Here is a 20,881-nt window from a genome sequence, read left to right as displayed (position 1 = left end):
CATCATATTTATGGACACGGGAACCCCTATATGAACACTTTGGCTGGGCAAAGAAATATATATTAATAAATGCACCCACAAAAAAGTAAATAAATAAATGCAATGATCATATAAACACATAATATAGTTTTCCAAAACCCAGTTTAGCAATTACTGTTGACTAGGGTTGATACAGTCTTGGTCCTGCCTGGTTTAGAAGTAAATAGACTATGAAATACTGCTAAGGTAGATTACTGGGTCTGCCTTTAATTTTATTCTTTAATCTCTGAACTTCGCTTCCTTCATCACCTCTTTTGCCCACATCTGTCAAAACCTCAGTCACATCATTCATTCTGTCACGACCAGAATAAATTATGTACATGTTGAACAAGAATCCCTTATCTTCTCACACCAACGGTCCTCAGGTCCACCAACTTATCAGACCATCAGGCTGGACCTGACCCCAAGTCTCCTATGGGTCCTAGGGGGGCTCGTGGGCCAGGAAGGGCCAGAGAAGGTACGAACCCACACTAACGAGGAAACCGGAGGAAACCATGTCCAGTCGCCTGGAGCCTGAGATGGAGCAAAAATGCCAGCACCATTGTTCTGCCAACACACTTGACAGCTGGTGATTTAGGACCAGAGCTATCTAGGAGTGTTAAGGGGGGGGGGGGGGGGGCAGGAGCGAGGGAGGTCAGATTGAGGCTCCACAGGCACCCTTCAACAATCCTACCCAAATCCCTCCATCCATAAGATGGCAGAATTAATCATGGCCGACCCAAGGAGAGACCTCTCTACCACACCCGACCCCTCCATCGACCCCCTCCTCTCCTCTCCCAGGACAAACATGACAAATCTGGTGTTTATTTACTTAAAAGACCAGGAGAAAGAGCAAAGGGGGCAGATAAAAAAAAACCTGTAAAATCAATAAAGAGAGTAGTTCCTGCCCTAATGCTGCTCTTTCCTGTCTGAGCGACTGAAGAAAGCTAAGCTTGGGTCTAATAAGGGTCCCAGGTGGATAAAGGAAGCAGGTGGCTTCAGCAAAGCTTCACTAACAGGAGGGAAGTGGGTGATAAAAGCAAGTGGAGGTGGAGGGGATGGTATAAAAGCATCTAAAATACAGTTTGTTACCTTTCTACCCAACTAAAGTAGACTCTGGTGATCATTGTATTGGCCTCCACAAATGAATTCCATTTAATAGTTGCGTTAAAAATAAACTTCCACCAGGTCTAAGCTGTGGGTGATGTATGTGCATAGTCAAAGACGTGCAAGATAAAAATGGGTCTCCAAGTTGGAGTCCGGGCAGTGGAGCACTGAATCTACAGAGCCTCTGCTCCACAACATGACAGGGAGAAAACAGATAAGGCTTGCTCTCAAGGGAGAGGGAGGGTGGTCATCAAGCCAACCCCTAAAAAGAAATAACAGCAGCAACCTGTCAAGGTTTCTGTCATATCCTACATCACGTCACCCGCCCAGTCCATTCCATTGCGGGTAAACCATGCATGCTTGTTGTGGCCAAGGATGAAAGTGCTGGAAAATAGGAGTCATTGTAAACCATTTTCTGGCCTGGAGCCCCCACAGCCCACCCTCCATCTCTACCCCTCTTCTCCCCAACTCCTCTTGAAGACAAATGGGTCCAGGGCAATGACAGAGTGCCTGGTCCACAAATCACCAGTGGTCGGTCTGCTCGTCCACTGCTCCCCCCCGCCCCCCCAGCCGCCTCCCAACTGCACCCAACCTCGCCCCTCCCCATCGCCGACCCCTCCATTAGTCATGTGCACGCGGGCAGCAGCCAGGCGCTGTAATTAGACAAGGACAAATCGCCAGCCACGGACATGGACCAGTCAGGCCGCTAAATAAGGCCCTGTTTCCAGACCGAATGGTGGGCAGCAAGAAGGGCCAAGGAGAGGACTGGGGAGTGGAGAGAGAAGTGGTGAGGGAGGGGGTCAATCCTGTGGAGTACACAGTATGCCTCGTGGACTGGTCTGACCTAGCCTGGTAGCTGATTTCTTAACATGCAGGCTCACGGCTGGAACCCGCTTTTCAAGCAATTAATACCCGAGAAGTTCAGGAACATTTCCTCCATTAGGGTCGTGTATGAAGTGGAGTGAGGGGCATTATTCAGGGAATCTACCCCACCCTGTCCTACCAATCATCACAAAAACAGCTAGTAAAGACGTCACAGAGAAGACAGGGTGTGCTGAGTTCCTGGGTCGGTCGGAGACTGTGGGAGTTTGGGTTTAGGTGGATACAGAGGGGGATGTGTAACACGCCGAGCAACTACACTCAAGTTTATAAAGTTTTCATATCACATTGAAGTTTCAGCCAATACCTACCATGCCCCCCCCCCCCCCCCTCCCTCATCCAAAAGAACACAGTGTCTTTCTTACTCTCTGTACCTTTTGGCATAGAATTCAAGGAACAGCGCTTCAAAGAAGACCCGTGTCTCCCGCCGCCTTTATTTTCATGTGAAACAACAATGGGCGTGATGCCATCCCCGTGTGGGATTGTTCAATAGCATGTTAGCGCTGGTTAAGATGGAGGTAACACAGCAGAGTCAGCATCGCGTTTGACATTTTACAGATGCATGAAACCAGTGCTTTGTCAACAATGAAATGACATGACAGAAATAATAATTTATTCCTCCTGTTATGTTGGAGGTAATCTTGTCCTTTGAAGACCTTCCAGACCTGCTGGAGACATTTTCTTCATTTTTTTTGTATTAGATACTGACTGCTAGGAGCTGCAGCAATAAGTTTAAACTTAAATCTCATGTCTGGATGGGTCTTAATTACTCTTTTTTGCATATACAGAATAGATATATATACTTTGTGTGTTGCTGGGTTTGGAGGGATACAGGATCAGGAGCACAGATATTAATTTTGACTCATTTCTTCCAAAGAGCTTAAAGTGTAAAATTTAATATGGCGCTTTTGTACATATCAGAATCAGAATCACAATACAGCCATCCATCTTATTTATTTTCCAATAATATAACAGGACAGAAACCTCATCCAGCTCTCCATCACATTCCTGTCAGTGCAGCTCCACTACGTCACTTGTTTTTTGTGGTGGTCAAACCAACTCTGAATAAATAAATTAAGTCAGTAAAGCAAAGCTGGAGCAATAAAGTGCAATAAAGAGGTTTCAGGGTACATTAGGTGTAACATTAGAAGGATGGAATTAGCACAAAAAAAAAAGAGAGAACCCATAGAATCACATTACGCATGGGCGAAGAAACGGGCAGTCAACAAAATATAAATTACAGGCATATGAGGGGAGAGCAAACTGAATCCACAGAGGAGTATCAGTAACAATTGTTTTGGCCAGGTCAGAGCTGTAACACACTCCCTGGGCAGAGAGGGGTCGACAAAAAAAAAACTGACCACCACACACACACACACACACACACACACACACACACACAGAGAGAGAGACACATACACACGCAAACAGCATGCTCCACCAGAGCAAACCTTATTGATCTGCCTCCTAATTTTCTAATTAGTTTTTATTGGATTCCATAATCGCCATCAGGACACATCAAAAGAAACTCAAAACCCCAGCAAGATTTTTCTGCCCTCCTCAACATAATTTTTCAAACTGTGAAAAAGGAACGTGTATTCAATTCAAAGTCCCCAGATGGGAGAGCAACCCTGTTTTTTTGTTTTTTTTGAAGTTCCCCCACCAGAACTCCTTGGACAGCAAACACTGCACAAACACACCATTTCTCCAATGTGCAGTAACTGATGTTTAGCATTGCACATTTTCTGCATGATATGATGCTATTTGTCACACTTCTGCTCCCTCTCCTCAGTAGCTTCTCATTTGTAGCACTTGTTAAACATATTGCAGCGCGAGGTGCAGAAAAATGTGGAGATAAATCAAAAAAAAAAAAAAAAAACCTGAATCGGATGCTGATCATTTGTACTTGCTTCTGTGGCCCTCGCAAACCTTCCTGTCCATAACAAAAATGGTGAACTGCACAGATTGTGTTCATCCTGTTCTCTGCTTCACGGGTGATGATGCCAGTTGGGAGTTTTTGCCGACACGGGATGATTGTGACTGTAACTTTCCAAGAACTCGCTGTTGGACGTTCTAGTAGTTACGCTAAAAGGTATTCTGAGTACAGAAAGCAGACGATGTTTAGAGGGGATTGAAATACAAAGAATATTAAATGTCCTCATTTACACTCGGGTACAATTACCTCGCTGACATTTGTTTATGAAGAAGTAAATGCATAAAACAATGGAGATTTTCTAAAACTGCAGGAATGAATGTCCACAGATCTGAACTTCTAAGCACCTCTGCTATCATAATTACCCAGAATCCTCTTTGGCACCATACAGTTTGCAATATATGAGGGAAAAAAACAAGACAATAATGGTATGTTTGGAGATATCCTGTCTATTTACACCACTCCTCCAAAACTAAAACACAAGCAAGAAACTGGAATAATACTAAAAAGCTCATTTTCTATGCCTTGCTACACTCATTAAATGCTGACTGCCAGATGTTAATCAGCCACAACAACTGAGTTCTCTGTTTTCCGTCTTCGTTATGGCCCATTCTGAGACAAAACCTCTGGCGTGATGACAGCAACACAGCAGCTTTAAAATGACGGTGGATAAAGGAAAAGAAAAAGAGGGGAAATGTTGTTGGATTCACATTATTATTGACTGCAGAACACGAGTAGCAGTTGGTGAGGCGCACATAAAAAGGGCCTTTCACTTTTCATTTCTGTTGTTTCATTTTTAATTCAAACAGTTTAGGTATTGATAAAACGTCCCATAATGAAAAAGAGAACAAAGCCACATCACAGCACTGAAACGGCTCCGAAAACAAGAGGCAAACTGATGATGAGGATGAAGGACGAGTAAATAAAAGCAACAAAAACGGTTAAATCTGCATGAATCACGTGGTGGTTGACGTGATTACATCAAACACTTAAAACGTCTGGATACTGTGGGACTCACACTTCCTGAATTAGAATTAAAAGACTAAATACTTCATGCTGCTTGCAGGTGGAGCTGGAAAAGAAAATAATCATGAATCTTCATGAGACAATAGTTTCATGAATCCACATCCTATTGTACACCTCACAAGACTCTACCATCATTAAAGCCTCTCCTATGATAAATAACTTCTCCTCTTCACCTCGGTGAATCTCATACTGTAATAATTTGATTGTTATTCATTTTCCCTATTTTAATTAAATGTTCGTTATTCATATCTCCATGAGAAAAAGTTCTTGTACTGTTAGCTGCTGTTAATTTATATAGAATGTATTTCCACCGTGCCGTCCGGCCCATCAGAGGCAATCAAGATTCCCATATTTATGACATGTGAGCTTACGTGATGAAAAAAAAAAACTTCTCCACACAGCCTTTTACACGGAATAATATTTCACCTCACATGTTTCCTGTTACAGTAGCAAAAGCACAGGTGTAAGGAATACAGGGAGTATTAGATACTTCAGTCTCAGCATTCCGGTATGAAAAGCTTGGTCTCATGCTGTCATGACCTCGTAGGACACCTCCAGTAGAATAAAGCCGTTGTTAATGTGATCAGTCCCATTTGTGTGTGTGTGTGGGGGGGGGGGTTCCAGCAAACTAGCAGCCAGCTGTGAAAGGTTGTGACGTCTGAATTGTCTAATTTGAGAGTTTTTATGAAAAGTGCAGACATGATTCAAAGAACAAATCCAGGTGAAAAGGAGAAAAACGTGCTTTCAAGTTCAGCCATTTTTCTCTAGCAGGGATTGGGGGGGTGGGTTGTCTGGAATAAGGGAAAGACAAACAGAACCCAGTGCAGAATGGCCCTTTGAGACAAGTGTATATCTATAAATTCAAACGCACATTAAAAATATAGGAACACCAATCATCTAAGTTGACAGATTCAGAGAAACCGCAAGTAAAAAAAACAAAAAGAGGAATCTATAAACTGTAAATCCAGATGTGCAAATTACGGTGCAGTTAAAAACTTTTTTAAAAAGTGATTTCAGTTTTAAAAAATTAAACCACGTTTGATATAAAGAGCTCATCTTCTCCATTGCATTCAATCTCATCTAATTCATATTATTATCCCATTCTCTCGCTCTTCCTAATTTTTTTATAGTACAGGTAAGACCAGAATGATGAGCCTCTAAGTGACGGCACCACCTCCATCACGCCAGACCTCGCTGATGTTGTGGTCTGTCACCGAGGAGCAGGACGGCAGAACAAGCTTAAATCCCAGTGAAGATGTTTTTGGCCTTGATCACTGTAACCATCTATCCCCGGCTGATTCCCTCTCAGATACGTCTTATTTTATTAGTGACTTTGGCCTTCTGCCGTCCCATTCCATTGTGATCAATACCGGCATGGGGATGGCCCATATTTTTCTCACTTTTAGTACCTTAACACTGTTTAACCGTGTCACCTGATAAACGACAAGCCCTCCCCAAACACTGATTTCCTATTGATTTCTCCCTCATTCAGCCATCCCTCGCTTCGTCACTCTTCCATTGTTTTTATCTCCGGTTATCTCCTCTCTCTCCTCCCTCCAGACCTTCACCGTGACCAAGTAGAGGATGGACCTGCCAGCTTGAGACACTTTCAACCGCAAAACATCCATTATAGGTTTGTGGTGTGAGAGGAAGGTTTTTGTTTCTCATTTTCCATCATTACCCACCAAACGGGCCGCATGCAAACAGTGGAGAAAACTGTAAAAAAAAAAAAAAAATTAAAAAAATCTGTGTGCACCAAGCATCAACAGAGCAGCCATACAGTGAGCACCATGCAACAGATGCTATGACAACCTGGAAGGAGACAGCTCCATCCATCATCGGATGAAGTCCTGATGATGAAAGCAGGGTTTGGAGTATGGAGGAGGATACACCGGGAGTTCCATCAGGGCAAAACACAATCCACTCGCGGAGCATCTACTGGGCGGCAGCTTCATACACACATTTGTTATGTGCACAATAAAAAGTACTGAGAATATGATGAGGAAACAAAATCATGGCTGAGACAAAAATGAGTTAAATACACATGTTTGACTATCGGGGAAAACAAATTACAAAGAGAGGGATCAAACTGTTATAGCCGGCTGCACTCTCTTCATCACTCTCTCTTCTCAGACTGTGCATTATTAATGCAAAATTAAACCTGCACCCATTCCTGCTTAGTCTGGCTCATCCACTCAGTTACCGTCTTTATTGATCTCCCATCTAAAGCACTTCTGTAAATCCAGTCGGTTTTCCTCCAGACCCTAATGCCATTAACGCCGTTAAATATGGGTCTCTTATCAACGCTCGCTCTCAGGATGTCTTCGGCCGTGGCTGGACGAGTCCGGGTCCTGACAGGTTAACGCCACTGTCACGATGCTCCTGTGTTCATTTTATTTTTAGTTTTATAAAAACGTAAGTCATTGGGACTCCCTGTTATTTAATACTTGGCTGTTTGAGTTTATTACTTATTACTTAAAGCTAAAAATCCTGCAATAGATGTAAAAAAAAAAAAAAAAGAGCTCTTGGATGTCTGGAGTAATTTCAGGTCTATGGATGAAAAGTGTGAATACCTAACCCAGAACCGTGAGCATCTCTTAGGGGAATCCAATAACATGACCTGGCATCTTTTATTAGGCCTCTCACCCTTTAATAATGGATTAAGTGATGAATTGACATTTACAGCACGGCCTGCCAAGTAACACTGGATACAGAGCATACTGAGAAACTGACCATGAAGTAATAACGAGCAAGTGGGCAACAGCAATTTTTATTAACACGAGGGGGAGAGGAGTTGAAGGGACCGGGGGGCTATAAAAGGACCTGTGTCTCCAGCCAAACTGCCCTACATTAACAGCCACCCCCTTACCCATCCGAGGAGATGTTAGACTGTGGGAGAGCTTGAGCACCAGCTAGTGGTAGTGGAGTTTCACCCCACACCGAAACCATTAATCATGAGCAGGGGAGTGTAAAATTCAATCGGCTCCTTCCATCCATTTCATGTGAAGCAGACTGAAGGCCGGCCTTGTAGTGCCTGAGAAAGGAACGGATAAAAAAAAAAAAGTGGGGGTAAAAAGAAAGAGGAGCTCCCTACACTTCATCAGAACCCCTACTTCATAACAAATGGAGTGTCTCTCCGGCGGAGGAGTGCCATCAGAAACACGCGTTCTCTCTATCCATTTAATTCCGGCAGTGGAGGAAGGGTCAGGGAGGGAGCAGTGGGTGCAGTGTTCTGTTCTCCGCTTGCCGCTTCCCCAGTCACACAGTAAACTACCTTTTAGGAATTGTTTCTCAATAAGAAATGATCAGTCCATTTATCTGCACCAGGCGGGCCTGTCTCCTCACCCAGACCTCCAATATTTTTCGTTTGACCTGATCAGGGCTATAAACTAGACCGAGACACTTTCAATTTGTCACCCGGGGAGGCCTCTGCGAGTCCCCATGCTGTAGTGATTGCATCCTCCCTCACAAATGTAAAAATTCCTCCCATGCTTGAAATCTCTTAAACATCCAAGAAATTTTTTCACCCATACATCCACTCAGAGAAAAAGAAGCACCTCTTGTTCACAATGTGAAAAATCACATCTGCACACCACAATTTTGAAAATTACAGGTTATATTGCGATGGAAAAAGAGGATTTTATGAATTGAAATGATTTTGCATGTGATTAAAAACAAATCCTACTGCTATGTTTAGCTTTTTTTTAAACTTATTTTCATCAAATTCTAAATAAATGCGTAAGTCAATAGTTGTTCTTGTAAAGGCACTATTAATGTCACTTTTCCTGGTTGCGAGCCAGTCAACATGTTGTCTAACTGAAAGCACTGATTCACATTCATGTAGTCATACCATTATCACACTAATGAGTGAAGTCTTATCGCACAGCAAATGTTGTTGGACAGTCTATTGTATAGAATATTAAAAGAAAACTTGTGAATAAAGACCTGATTATCTGTTTTTATGTAATCTATCACATAAAATACCTGAAATCACAACAGAATATATCCTATTGGTGCAAAAATACCACAAAAAAAAACAAAAACAAGAAGCAGCTGTGTACCCTCACAGCTCATTTGCAACACTGCCAAAGATGATGCAATACAACCGAAAATATAACATGCAATTTACTTGATACAGCATCAGATTATTTATCATCATAATGCATAATTATAATTTGGGGCTAAAGAAATATAAATCTAAAGCTGTGGTCATCTTCAGTGAACTAGACCCTGAAAAACCTGGAGAAAGCACTTATGACTGGTTGTTCATTGAGGAGAGAAATATTAACCACATTGTTTTCTCTAAAAACAAGTACAAACTTTGAACAGGGGGTAATTACAACCCACACATGACTTCCTTTCCCATCAAAGCCTTTAAAGCAGTTAAACATTCTTTGAATTGGATGGAACATGTCAATGATTTTTTGACAGCGGTGAAATATGGTGAGGAACACTCAACCACGCACACACAACCTGCTCAGACTGCCGCTCCGTCCGAGGCCCACGCACGCGATTAATCACTGATACCTCCGCCTGTCACGTCGCATGTATGCAGTTACACAACACTAATGGGCAACTAAGTGGAACGGAAAAACACATCGAGAAATGTTCCTTACTTGTTTTTGTCCTCCTTAAAGACATTCGGAAGAGGAAATACTCTTTGCCCCTCAGATGCTGCTGTTCCCCTGTTTTCTTGGTACTTCTGATGATCCCTGAAACAGAGAACATGCAAGTAAACATGTGGTTTGGAGTCTATGACAAATTCATGTTTGTGTGATAAAAATGATTTGATTTCCATGAGAAGATTCAACAGTTTTTGTTATAACATAGTTGTCATGTTGCAGTAAAACATCTATTTTTTTTCTAGTTCTCATGAGCAGAAGTTCCATCTCTTCAGAAACAGTTTACAGAGACTCTAAACTGTCTACCTGGGACAACTGTCAAGCTCTTGGAGACACGATGAGAATTTTAAAGGAGGCGAGAAGTGTGTGCAGCAGTTTGCATTGCTTCTTAATTGATACAGATGTCTAATTACTGCTCTTTAAATGGAGAGATACAAATAAACATTACCGATTAGCTGATACTAGAGGCAAATCATTATTCCAATCATTAGTGATTTGAACACTTCAGATCGCTATGTTGATGGTGGAGATTAAGAGATATCGTGTTGTTGTCGTCCTGACATTTTGGCAGATCTTAGCAGAAATAAACAGATTTGTTGGTGAATTTGTTCCGCCTCGCTCATGACTGACGTCTGGAGATTTAACCACATCATTTATAGGCTTTAACATCACATTTTTGGAACTCAGTACCTTCTACAAAGTCTATCTCATTTACACTTTGTCATTTTGTATTCTTGAGTCAACTTAAACAATAAAACACAAGTCCAAATCTTAGAGGATGAAGTCACTGATATGTAAGGATAAGAGTTACTTTTCTTGTCTTTCTCTGCAAGAATCTATCTACATATTCCAAAAACATCCCACTTTTTTTTAGGTGCTTCTCATGTCTTGGAAGTCCTCTTCTTATTACATCCCACAAACTGGTGATGTTTTGTAATTGTTAGCGTTTGTGTGTTCGTCCGTCCGTTCGTCCACCAAATATCTTCACACCGTTGTATACAGAAAAATGAAACAAAAAGGACATTACTCGAGCAGCAAAGGGGGTGAAAATGACATGATGACCTTGACCTTGAGAAAACAAGGCCAAGGTCAAATTTCAAATTTTGTACTCATCGCAGATTTTTAGTAGGTAGTCACATGATACCGTACGCCCATTCTATTGGCTGACGGCATCCGGAAGTGCGCTACCTTCAGTTAGTCTCGGATTTCAGTGAGAAACAAAAGTGCTTTAAAGTCTATCAGAGTGTGGGAAAAGGTCATACAGATAGAAGGTGGTTTAATATCAGTATGGGGAGGGGTCATAAACATATAAATTACCATAAATAATAAGATAAATAGTTCGTTGCTCTATCGCAGAATTCGTTCCTGGAACGCATTAACCGCAAGGAACGACGGCGCACTACCGTTGGTCACACCACCAGGATGTGTTCGGAGCACCATACTCCTTTTTCACTTTACTAAACCAAAAGCTACACCATGAATGGGTTCGGAAATGTCACAGCAATGACTGGACGAATCAGCCTGCAGTTCATAGAGGCCAAACCCGGTGACCTGACGCTCCGGATCAACCTTCCCCTCAACGCAGCAAAGATCGAGAAGCTAATCATCAACCTTGGAAAGTCAAAGGATGGTAAGTACACCCCGGTCACACCAGAGACCACCTGGAGGAAAGCTGCCCCAACAGACTCCGGTGACTTGTTCAAGTGAATGCCCCCCGGCCCTGGAGGAGCTCCCACCGCCTCAAGAAATCCATCTGCATTACTTTAGCCTGCACACACCCATAGCATCACCTGTTTGATCTGCTGCCATCTGGCAGACTAAGAAACATTCCCTCGCCCAAAGCTATAACGGCTCCGAACCAATCTAATGAAGCACCCCCCATAACATGTCTGATGGCCCCATAAACTCACATACATGCAGACTGAACTTCATCGCTGCACTATGCAAACTGACATGATGTCGAAACACATGCTACTACTTTTAAACTGATGGAGCCACTTAACAGATGCTACTTTTGAACTTGCTTTCAATTGAAACAGCTACTTTTTCAATCTCATGCTGCTACTTTGAACATGCAGCACATTGATAACGTCAGGCTGGAACTTCCTGGATTGTCTTGTGTTTGTTGCTGCAATTTATTAAATAGAAGAATTAGTTGTATTTTTCTACTTATAAAACATTGTATATGAGATTTTGCAAACTTTTAGTCGGGCATGTGTCATAGTGGTTACAATAAGCAATGATGTGTTTTTATAGTCTGCTGTATGATATCTACTCCTAAAAGAACAGCTATGGTTAACAATACAGTAATAATTACATTTATACTTGATGGTAAAATATATTTTAGAGGAATAAAGTAGTTTGAAAAAAAACTGAGGCAGCTGTACTTCATTAATTGAGTGACTTTCCACCACATGACATCATCAGAATACTTGGTACTGTTTAGTAGGTTGTATTACATGTATTTACAGGTATATGTATATAAGTATATACACCGACAGTGTCTTCACAATGGTTCCACATAGAAACAGCTAATGTGTCACAAGCTGATCCCCGTGTTCTGTGATCATTCTACTAGAGATAATCGTGAATTAAATGTGCATCTAAGAGTAGATATTCAAAAAGATTCTGTGTCGATGTTTGACTTCAACACTACTGTATGTGCATCTGGAGAAATTCAAATCATGGACCAAAACTACAGCTCATGTTTTCTCTCCAGTACAATTTGAACTCATTCTGCTACAAAAATTTGGCTTCTCTACTTTTAATGGATTTTTAAAGACTGCTTGTTAAGTTTTTAACAAAATGATGAACACTTGAAGTTAAAACTACGACACACACACACACACACACACACAATCCCAACACATAAACAGACATAACCAATAGCTTCATCCTTCAATCTAATGTGAGAAAGGGGATAAAAATGACCTAAAAATGTTTTATTTGATGTCTCTGAAGGATTTCTTTTAACACATAGAAAATCAATCACTGCGGTTGACGGTATATGTTCACCATAAATGCATCTTAAAACATACAGCAAATTTTTCAACAGCAAAATCGTATGTCTGAAAGCATAAAAGGGAATCTGGTACTGACAGTCAATAATGTCATCAGGCTTCCTGACAAGCGTCTGGATGGAAGTAGGAATTTTTTTTGCAGCGTAACAGCGACTCCTGCTGGACAGATTGTTGACTGCAAACACGTCCAGTATTCAGTCAGAACAAAACAACCAGAACTACTTCAGTGCATAACAATAAGGCTTTAATTGGGGGTGTGAGGAGGGGATGACACGTGACAGCATTTATCTTAGAGGTGAGCGAGTACACAGGTCTACAGAGAGATGCTTCGGCTGCATACACACTCAGTAGCAGCACAAATGAAGATAAACATGTAAACACACAGTTGTTTTTATTTGTAATTTGTCTGAGATTATTTTAGGTGTTTAATTCTACATCAGAGTACCATTAAACATGCAAAGGTATATCTTTTTGGATGTCCATCTAATCTGTGTTGGTGTACCTCTACGGTATAGTGTCTTGCTCCTTGGTGCTGACGACAGTGTCACAGATTCTACATAAGTGACCTCAAGAAGAAGAGCTACATAAAAACCATGCAGGGCAGAAGTTCGATTGGATAACAGGGACTTTACTGATGAAATGACGACGCTTTACTACACTGCTCACTGGCACTTGCAGAGCGAGGAAAAGCAAAGCCACACAAATAAAAATAAAACTAAAGCAGAAATGTAGAACATACTGTATGCTTCAGTCTGGAATGGATCTTAGAAATAAATGGATAAATAAACTGCACATTTTACTTAAGACCAGGAGGATGATGTTGACGGTAACAGGGGGAAAAAAATACGAGGAAAGGTAGTTAAGAGACGGCTGAAAACTGCGACTGTTTCTTTACAGCTTTGGATGCATGTCTGAATGCATGCGTTTCTTCACAGGATCGAATGGCACTTTTTAGTTTTGATTTCACAGCTTGTCATTTATAATGCTTGGGTGCATTTCCACATTCCATCTGAAACTGAAATGCGAAATAGGCTGATAACAAAAACTGGCACAGAGTGGTAACAAGGCCACAATGTCAGAGCTGGATTAGAGTGCAGTAAAGTGGTAAAACGGAGCTGAAAAGGATCAAAAAGTAAAGCGGTCTTTTCACAGTATCATCATAAAGGTGTAGGATTTGAGGCTAGCTGAAAAGAAGCTAAGAAAAAAAAACCTAAGCCACGTGTTTCCCCAAAGGGAAACATCCTCACATTCTGTTGTCGTCCGTTATTTGTCATGCAACAGGGAAATACAGCAATTAAAAAAATAACAAAGCCAAGAACCAGGTGGGCTTGGAGCGCAGGAGCCATTCCCTGGACCTGAGCTTGCTCTGACTATGTACAAGTATGAATAAAGTGAACTATATGGCCATGCATGAAAGAGCACAAGTCAGGCACCACCTGATCTCATCTTTCATTCATCAAATATAAATGACATCCCTGGGAAAAAAAAAAAAAAGAACCAGGTCACACGTGTTAGCATTGTCACTAAAAATAGATCCATTTAGTCCCATTCAGACACGGCCATATAGTGTGGTGGGTTTGAGCAGGTGAACAAGGACAGCAAATATAAATTCCATCTTTATATACAATAAATGAAGCGAGTCACAGTGGCTACTTGGGTGTTTTTCTTCTCATCTTCCCGTCTTAATGCGATGAAGTGATGGCTTGATTTAGAGGACCCGGGATCTTTTGCTGGCCAGTGAGCCATGCTGAAAGAGAAGAGGACACCGTTAAATCATAAATAACAGTATAGTATAACTGTTAGTATAATATAGTACAACTGGTAAAACAGCAAACGGACTATTTCAGAACATTCACAACAGTTATAGTCATGTCATGTCATGTCAAGATTGAGGATACACTTCCTTTTAATGACCCACCTTGGCCTGCTTGTAAAAATGGGGGGCCAACTCAACCAACCAGGATGACTCAACAGCAGTCACATCACGCATGTAGTATTTTGCAGTCTGCACTACTTCATTGAAAACAACCCTGGCAATGAGAAACAAAAAGTGTTAAAGTGGGGGAGCAGATATGTCAATTAACCCGCATGAGAATGAGGGGAAAACAAACTGACCATTTTGGAGGTTTCTCCCCAAAAAGCACAGAGTTGGGGTGGATGTGAAGCTCGCGGTCGTCTCGTAAAGTCCTGTCGGAGTAAACAAATGAGTGTTTTATGAAAATAAATTCATTTTGCTGGAAACAGTTTCTTAGCTCACTCACCGGTAGGAACCAGAATGGTGGATGCGGGCCGCGTTTGCAAAGAACCCCAAAACGATACACTTCAAGATCACATCAGGGTCACCTTGTGAAAATAAGGGAGCAACAAGCAGAGAACATTAACACTGAAAAGAACTCGTGTATGACAACACGATAGAAAAGGTTTCAAGTCTAGAAATGACCCACAAAAATGTTTATTCTTCAACGAAACGCAACATTTATGAGATTCTACGACAAGAGGTCACCAGACGCTGACCCCATCTACAGATCAGATGAACAAACCTGAGTCATACCTTCACTGGAAGTCCACGGCACCTTAAACTTGTTCATGAGACGCCGGAGCTGCTCTCGTACCGTCACCGCCCGCAGCAGACCCTTATAATTGAGGAAGTGTTCCTGACACCACTGGGAGCTCTTCTGATGCTGCAGGAAAGAATTAGGTGTTACCACAATTAAACTTTTTCCACCTCTCATTTCAGGCTTTCACAAGCACCGCAGGCTGCTGCCATGGTAACCGCCTGAGCCGTAAAGTCTAAATACAGTAAGCACTTACACTGTACCTTAATGAATGCTTCGTATACGTTGAGCATAGTGAGGTGGTCTCCCTCAGCCACTGCAAATTTCCTGTGTTCTCGAGCCTGAAGGGAGACAAAGCAACAGGAGGTTAATTGTTACGCTAACAGAGCATTTATGCTAAATATCCAGCATGTGCTTCATTTGTCTTTTACTTTTTATTTCCTAGGTTTATAGTAAAACTTTGCAGTGCAGCATCTTATACTTCTCGCTACTCTTCAGGGAAGCCCCTGAAATTTAAATGAATGGACGAATGAAAAAAGCTTGTTTCCACTCACAGAAGGCTTCTTCTGATTGGGCGGCACCACGAAAACATTCTGGATCTGCATCATGGCTGCGATGGTAACGATCTCTTTGGAGCAACCGAAGTTTCCCGACTCTAATAGCATCTTGGCAAACATGGGGCTGAGGGGAAACTCCGCCATCCGTACGCCCATGGGATCAGTCAAACGGCCGTAATGATCCAAACCTGCCGACGGAAACACAACGTGTTAAGATTCTACCTCTTCTTGCAAAGACGCTTCAGCTTGTAGACGCTGAACGCTAGTCTTGTGGTTGAAGGACAGTTTCACTTTTTTTGTTTCCTACCTCCCAGAGCATAGAGCAGCTCCAAAGCCTGAACCATGGTCTGAGCCGGTGGAGGCTGCAAAAAAATTTCACAAAAAAATTCAATCCATCTTCAATGTAAAGACGACGTTAAATGAGACTCTCGACGTTACGTCTTTAAAAGCACGAGCACACATTGACTGCATTACTTTTATGGACTCTTATGCATTTTTCCCCAGAGGGCATTAAGTCGTTTTCGCTAATTAAAATGTAAAGTTTTAATTCGTCTCACAGTGGGTGAAACATCACAGCCGCCCCGTGGATGCGTAGCCAGCTACTCACAGAAAGGAAGCTGAACCGCAGCACGTTGTCGATGCCTAACGCTTTGAGCTGCAGGATGACAGGAGCTAAATTGGAGCGCTGCATCTCTGGCACAGTAGAGGCCGGCAGTTTCTCAAAATCCTCCTCTGGTGAAAGGAACAGAATCATCAGGGAATGAAAGGCCGAGGTGGTGAAGGGGGAGAGGAGAAGACTGCAACACTTCCACACACAAATCTTTACGTTTTCTAAAACACTCCATCTTTTTCCTGTCTTCCTTCACGCTCAAACATACCCGTGTACAACCTGAAGCATTTCCCCGGCCGGTTCCGTCCTGCCCTCCCGGCCCTCTGGCTCGCTGACGCCTTAGAGATGGGAGTGACCACCAGCGATTCGATGGCGTTGGAGGGATTGTAGGCCCGCAGCTTCACAAACGCACAGTCAATGACAAAGACGACACCGTTTATAGTGATGGAGGTCTCTGCTATGTTGGTAGCAACCACGACCTGGGAGAAACAGTAGACAGAAAGAAATCAGATTTCATCTATTTTACACATAATTACCAACTATTTTCATCACGTTGAGTTTTGCTGTGATCAGTCGCTTGTTTTTTTCTACCCTGTCTTAAGCTTTTGAAGCTGAGAAGCCGAGAAGCTTGATTAGTTTCTCGGCTAAAGAACATTGTTTTCTTCGTGAAAATCTCCACGTTTACCTTGCGGACAGAGGAAGACAACCTCTCAAAGACCTTCATCTGCTCTGCGTAAGGTAGACCGGCATACATGGGTAAAATTCTCAGGTGTTTCTTCATGCCGTATCGTGACAGAGTCCTGGCCTGGTCCTGTAGAAGAGACACAACTTTCTCCACCTCTTCCTAAAGAGAAAAAGACGACAGGATGAAAGATTAATTATAGAAATACAAAAGCACACGGTCAACTGGAAATATTTACAACCTTCTTTCAAACATGAGTCCTTAATAACTCTAAAAATAACTAATATTTGTGTAAACCGACCTGCCCAGTGAGAAAAGCCAGGACGTCTCCATCGTCCTCCGTCTCATGGATCTTCAGCACCGTCTCCACTGTGGCCTTCACATAGTCTGGGACGGGACTGACAACAAACAAAAGATACTGAAAGTTTAAAACCACATATGCAAACCCGACACCATCTCCTGAGTCTGGATTAAAAGTGTTGACTACCTGACGGTGTAGAAGACGTCCACTGGAAAGGTGCGTCCTTCCACCGTCAGGATTCCACAAGTGTCCTTGTTGGGATCCCCAGACTCGTTCAGGTTGAAAAAGTCGTGGAATTTCTTCAGATAATTGATTTTTAGTAAATAATAAGATAAAGTCGAGGTGTTTCTAGACAACAGGTCGTAAATATAAAAACAACTGCATTTCAAATCCATCAAGTTACACATCGTGTGACAATAAATCGCTTTTATCAGGTACTATTTTCCAATTTCGTAGAAAAACATAAAACGTAAGACTTCAGCTCTCACTCAATCTGATGTTTGAACAGGTCTTTTTTTTTTTACAGTGCGTCACAGATCAATGCATCTAATCTCTCTCTGGCTACTGAAGTTGATTTGTTCATCTTAATGACGCAGTCACCTTAGCATCCAGAGTGGCGGAGGCCACGATCACCCTCAGGTCTCGCCGCTTTTTCTGAATCTGAATGAAAGAACACAAAACAGTTTGAACAGATTAGTAGAGATAAAGTTTCAATAGAAAACACAACTCTGTGGGATTATTCCCAAGGTTAGAATAGTACTTTAAATAGCAGAGAACAATTTGTTTCACTGAGAGAAACTGCTTCAAGCACCTTCTTTAATAGTCCGATGGCTATGTCTGTATACAGGGTTCTCTCGTGGGCTTCATCTAGCATCAGCACGCTGATGGGAAGAACGCAATAAAAAGCATTAGAGCGATCCAAGCTGGTGTTGAAACAGAAACGGGTCCACACATCTTATAATCACACCCAAGACGTTTTTTAAACCAGGAAAAACACTGGTGCGCACACTACTGACACACGTACCGTCTTATTCGCAATCACGTACCTGTATTTTTTCAAGAGAGGATCCGCCATCATCTCACGCACCAGCATCCCGTCTGTAACGAACTGCAGTAAAACAGGATTAAGGATTTACTGGACGGAAACACAGGATCCCTTAGAATGAACACGTCACACGTCTGCTGTGGGAGTACCTTGATCCTTGTGGCGTGGGGATCAGAGCAGTCATCAAATCGGATGGTGTAGCCCACCTCGTGTCCCAGCAGGGCCCCTCGCTCATCCGCCACGCGGTTCGCTACCTATCAGGAGGAAGGACGGAGAAAAATAGAAAAGAATATGTGACTTTAAAGGTGTACTAAATGTCTCGCATTGAAATGACTTCAGCAGACGTCGACTTACGGAGATGGCAGCCACACGGCGAGGCTGCGTCACTCCGATCACCTTCCCCTCGGTCGCCCATCCAGCCTCCACCAGGTACTGGAAGAAGTCAGAGGGTGGATCAGAGAAGAAGAATGAGATTAAATAGGACTCCAAAACCCAAATGATGTCCTACCTTGACTCCCTGAAAATTAAAACCTGCCTCTTGAAGTTGGACTCATTATTTATCTCAGTCGTTTCATTAATGCTGTTCATCTTCATCATCTACTTCAGTCATTTTATTACCAACCATGAAAAAAGTGAGGTTAGGGATATAGGAACGTTTCCTTTCTTGTATCAGTCTGTCACATTTCATTTCAGAACTTTTTTTTTCAATGCTAAAGTGGTTGTTTTCATCTGTTGAGAAGTTTAGTTTGTCCTTTTTTATTTCTATTTTTAAAAGTGTAATTTATGTGATTTGTCTCTGATCAAACCATAATTCAAAAGTTGTCTTTTACGTACACATCTCTCACGTACTAGAGAAGGGTTTTGGGTTATTTTGTAATTTGGGCAATTTTAAGCATTTCATTAACAAGTGGAAACCTGCATAACTTCTTTCTTCCACTAACTTCATCCATTCCTGAGTATTCAGCACTAGTGATCTTGTGATTTTGAACATTCGGGATCAATAGATCTGGAATATTTACTCAGATCAGAGCATGCTTTTTCATTCTACTGTAATAAATGTTGAACACGTGTCTGCTGACCTGAGGTATCTGTGTTGTCTTCCCACATCCCGTCTCCCCCACGATGATGACAGTCTGGTAGCTCTCCACCAGGTATAAGATATTGTTTCTGTGCTGGTTAGGAAAAGCAGAAATAAGGAGTTTGATGACAAACATAGAACCACCCTGAACAGAAAAATGTTTCCTGAACCGAACCCCTTCCCCCAGGAGGGTTCCGTTCAGGCTTAGAGGGACTGGAACCTTAAAGACGGGGAGTTTCTGTCGCTGCTTCTCTATGGAGAGGCTGGTGTGCGGGTTGAAGATGATGGGGGAGCCGGTGGTCTCCGTGTTCAGCTCCCGCTCCTCTGAGATCCCCGGTGCCTCGGTCCCTGAAGGCGAACGGATGATGAATGTGAAGAAGAGATGCTTTCGTTTAGTGTGAGCAGGTTGAGGCTTCAGGACGACGGTCAGTTTTAACGTGCCGCAGCACTCTGATGCATTCACTGCTGTGATGCATTCACAGCTGTGATGCATTCACTGCTGTGATGCATTCACAGCTGTGATGCATTCACAGCTGTGATGCATTCACAGCAGCTTTTGTACATTCCGCATCACAGCTGTTTTATTGTGGCAGCTTTGACTAACCGCGGTGCTAACGTTAGCCGAGCTGGATGCCGAGATTACGCAGCGGCCCTGAACGCAGCAGCAGCGGCCGGACCCGGACGGATCGAGTTCACGTCATAAGAGCCACTTAGCGTCATTAAACACTTTAAACACATCAAATATCTTGGTGAGATTTTTGTTAATCTTACCCGGCTTCCAAAATTTCCTTGTGGAGAGGGGAGCCGCCATATTGCCCACTACGTCACATATTTAACGGGGGGGGGGGGACTCTGTTCAGATGACGTCACGCTCCTTCCCTTTTCGGTGGGTTCCTGAACTTCGGAAATTGAAGAATTTATTTTTTTTTTTATAACACCATGGTTTTGTATGTAAATTATAAATTAGATGACCAGTGGTGGGAAGGAAATATTATATTTAATTTCATCAAATAAATCTGATGAAATTAAAAATTTATCAAAGGAAGTTTGGGGCTCCCTGTTGAAACTGCTGCCCCCGCGACCCGACTACGAATAAACTGTAGAAGATGGATGGATGGATGGATGGATGGATGGATGGATGGATGGATGAATTAAATACACTCCTATAATTTAAAAACAAGTATGATTACATTTTTATAGAGTATTTTTAAATATTTTAAAATTGGTTTTACATCCGCAAGTATTTTTCATTACAATCGCCAACAGAGGTCACACTTTATTCATTTTTGTCAGCAGTCTCAAAAAAAACAATCTTTATTGTATTTTTAGACTGCTGCTGTATTTATTTTATTATCTGGATCAATTTTTTAATTCTTTTTTAAAGTGATCCAGATAATTCTATAATCAGATCGATTTCTTGGGCTTAAAATAAAAAACAGACACAGCTC

General features: G+C 42.2%; 1 protein-coding gene across 2 annotated transcripts; it reads right to left on the bottom strand.

Annotated features, from left to right (window-relative positions):
* Positions 1-12,720: 12,720 nt before the first annotated feature.
* Positions 12,721-20,249, bottom strand: dhx35 (DEAH-box helicase 35). 2 transcript variants are annotated; one of them, XM_068331252.1, is made up of 21 exons: positions 20,205-20,249; positions 19,654-19,781; positions 19,435-19,527; positions 18,710-18,787; positions 18,505-18,609; positions 18,357-18,418; positions 18,122-18,191; positions 17,911-17,970; positions 17,497-17,609; positions 17,311-17,407; positions 17,013-17,171; positions 16,596-16,806; positions 16,325-16,449; positions 16,025-16,079; positions 15,715-15,905; positions 15,424-15,501; positions 15,157-15,286; positions 14,867-14,948; positions 14,721-14,792; positions 14,524-14,635; positions 12,721-14,352 (listed from the first exon to the last, which is right to left on the bottom strand). In XM_068331252.1, exons 1-21 carry the CDS (start codon positions 20,242-20,244, stop codon positions 14,314-14,316), a joined length of 2,100 nt encoding a protein of 699 aa, XP_068187353.1. In that variant the 5' UTR covers positions 20,245-20,249; the 3' UTR covers positions 12,721-14,313. The 2 variants fall into 2 exon arrangements, 1 of the variants encoding a protein (XP_068187353.1); XR_011037828.1 differs by lacking the exons at positions 12,721-14,352; positions 14,524-14,635; positions 14,721-14,792 and having other exon boundaries at positions 14,869-14,948; positions 15,417-15,501.
* Between the last annotated feature and the right edge of the window lie 632 nt (positions 20,250-20,881).

The sequence above is a fragment of the Antennarius striatus genome, chromosome 2 (genome assembly GCF_040054535.1).
Source record: "Antennarius striatus isolate MH-2024 chromosome 2, ASM4005453v1, whole genome shotgun sequence".
Classification (NCBI taxonomy): domain Eukaryota; kingdom Metazoa; phylum Chordata; class Actinopteri; order Lophiiformes; family Antennariidae; genus Antennarius; species Antennarius striatus.
Note: the sequence above shows the minus strand (reverse complement) of the source record. Positions and strands in the feature narration are given on the sequence as shown.

What these genes read in the sequence shown, in the direction of transcription:
- dhx35 (XM_068331252.1), bottom strand. Translation starts at nt 20,244, where the DNA reads ATGGCGGCTCCCCTCTCCACAAGGAAATTTTGGAAGCCGG. An exon ending in AAGGAAATTTTGGAAGCCGG is followed by an intron (nt 19,782 to 20,204) that starts GTAAGATTAACA and finishes GTTCGCCTTCAG; the next exon opens with GGACCGAGGCACCGGGGATC. An exon ending in GCCGTGGACTTCCAGTGAAG is followed by an intron (nt 14,949 to 15,156) that starts GTATGACTCAGG and finishes TATTTTCACAAG; the next exon opens with GTGACCCTGATGTGATCTTG.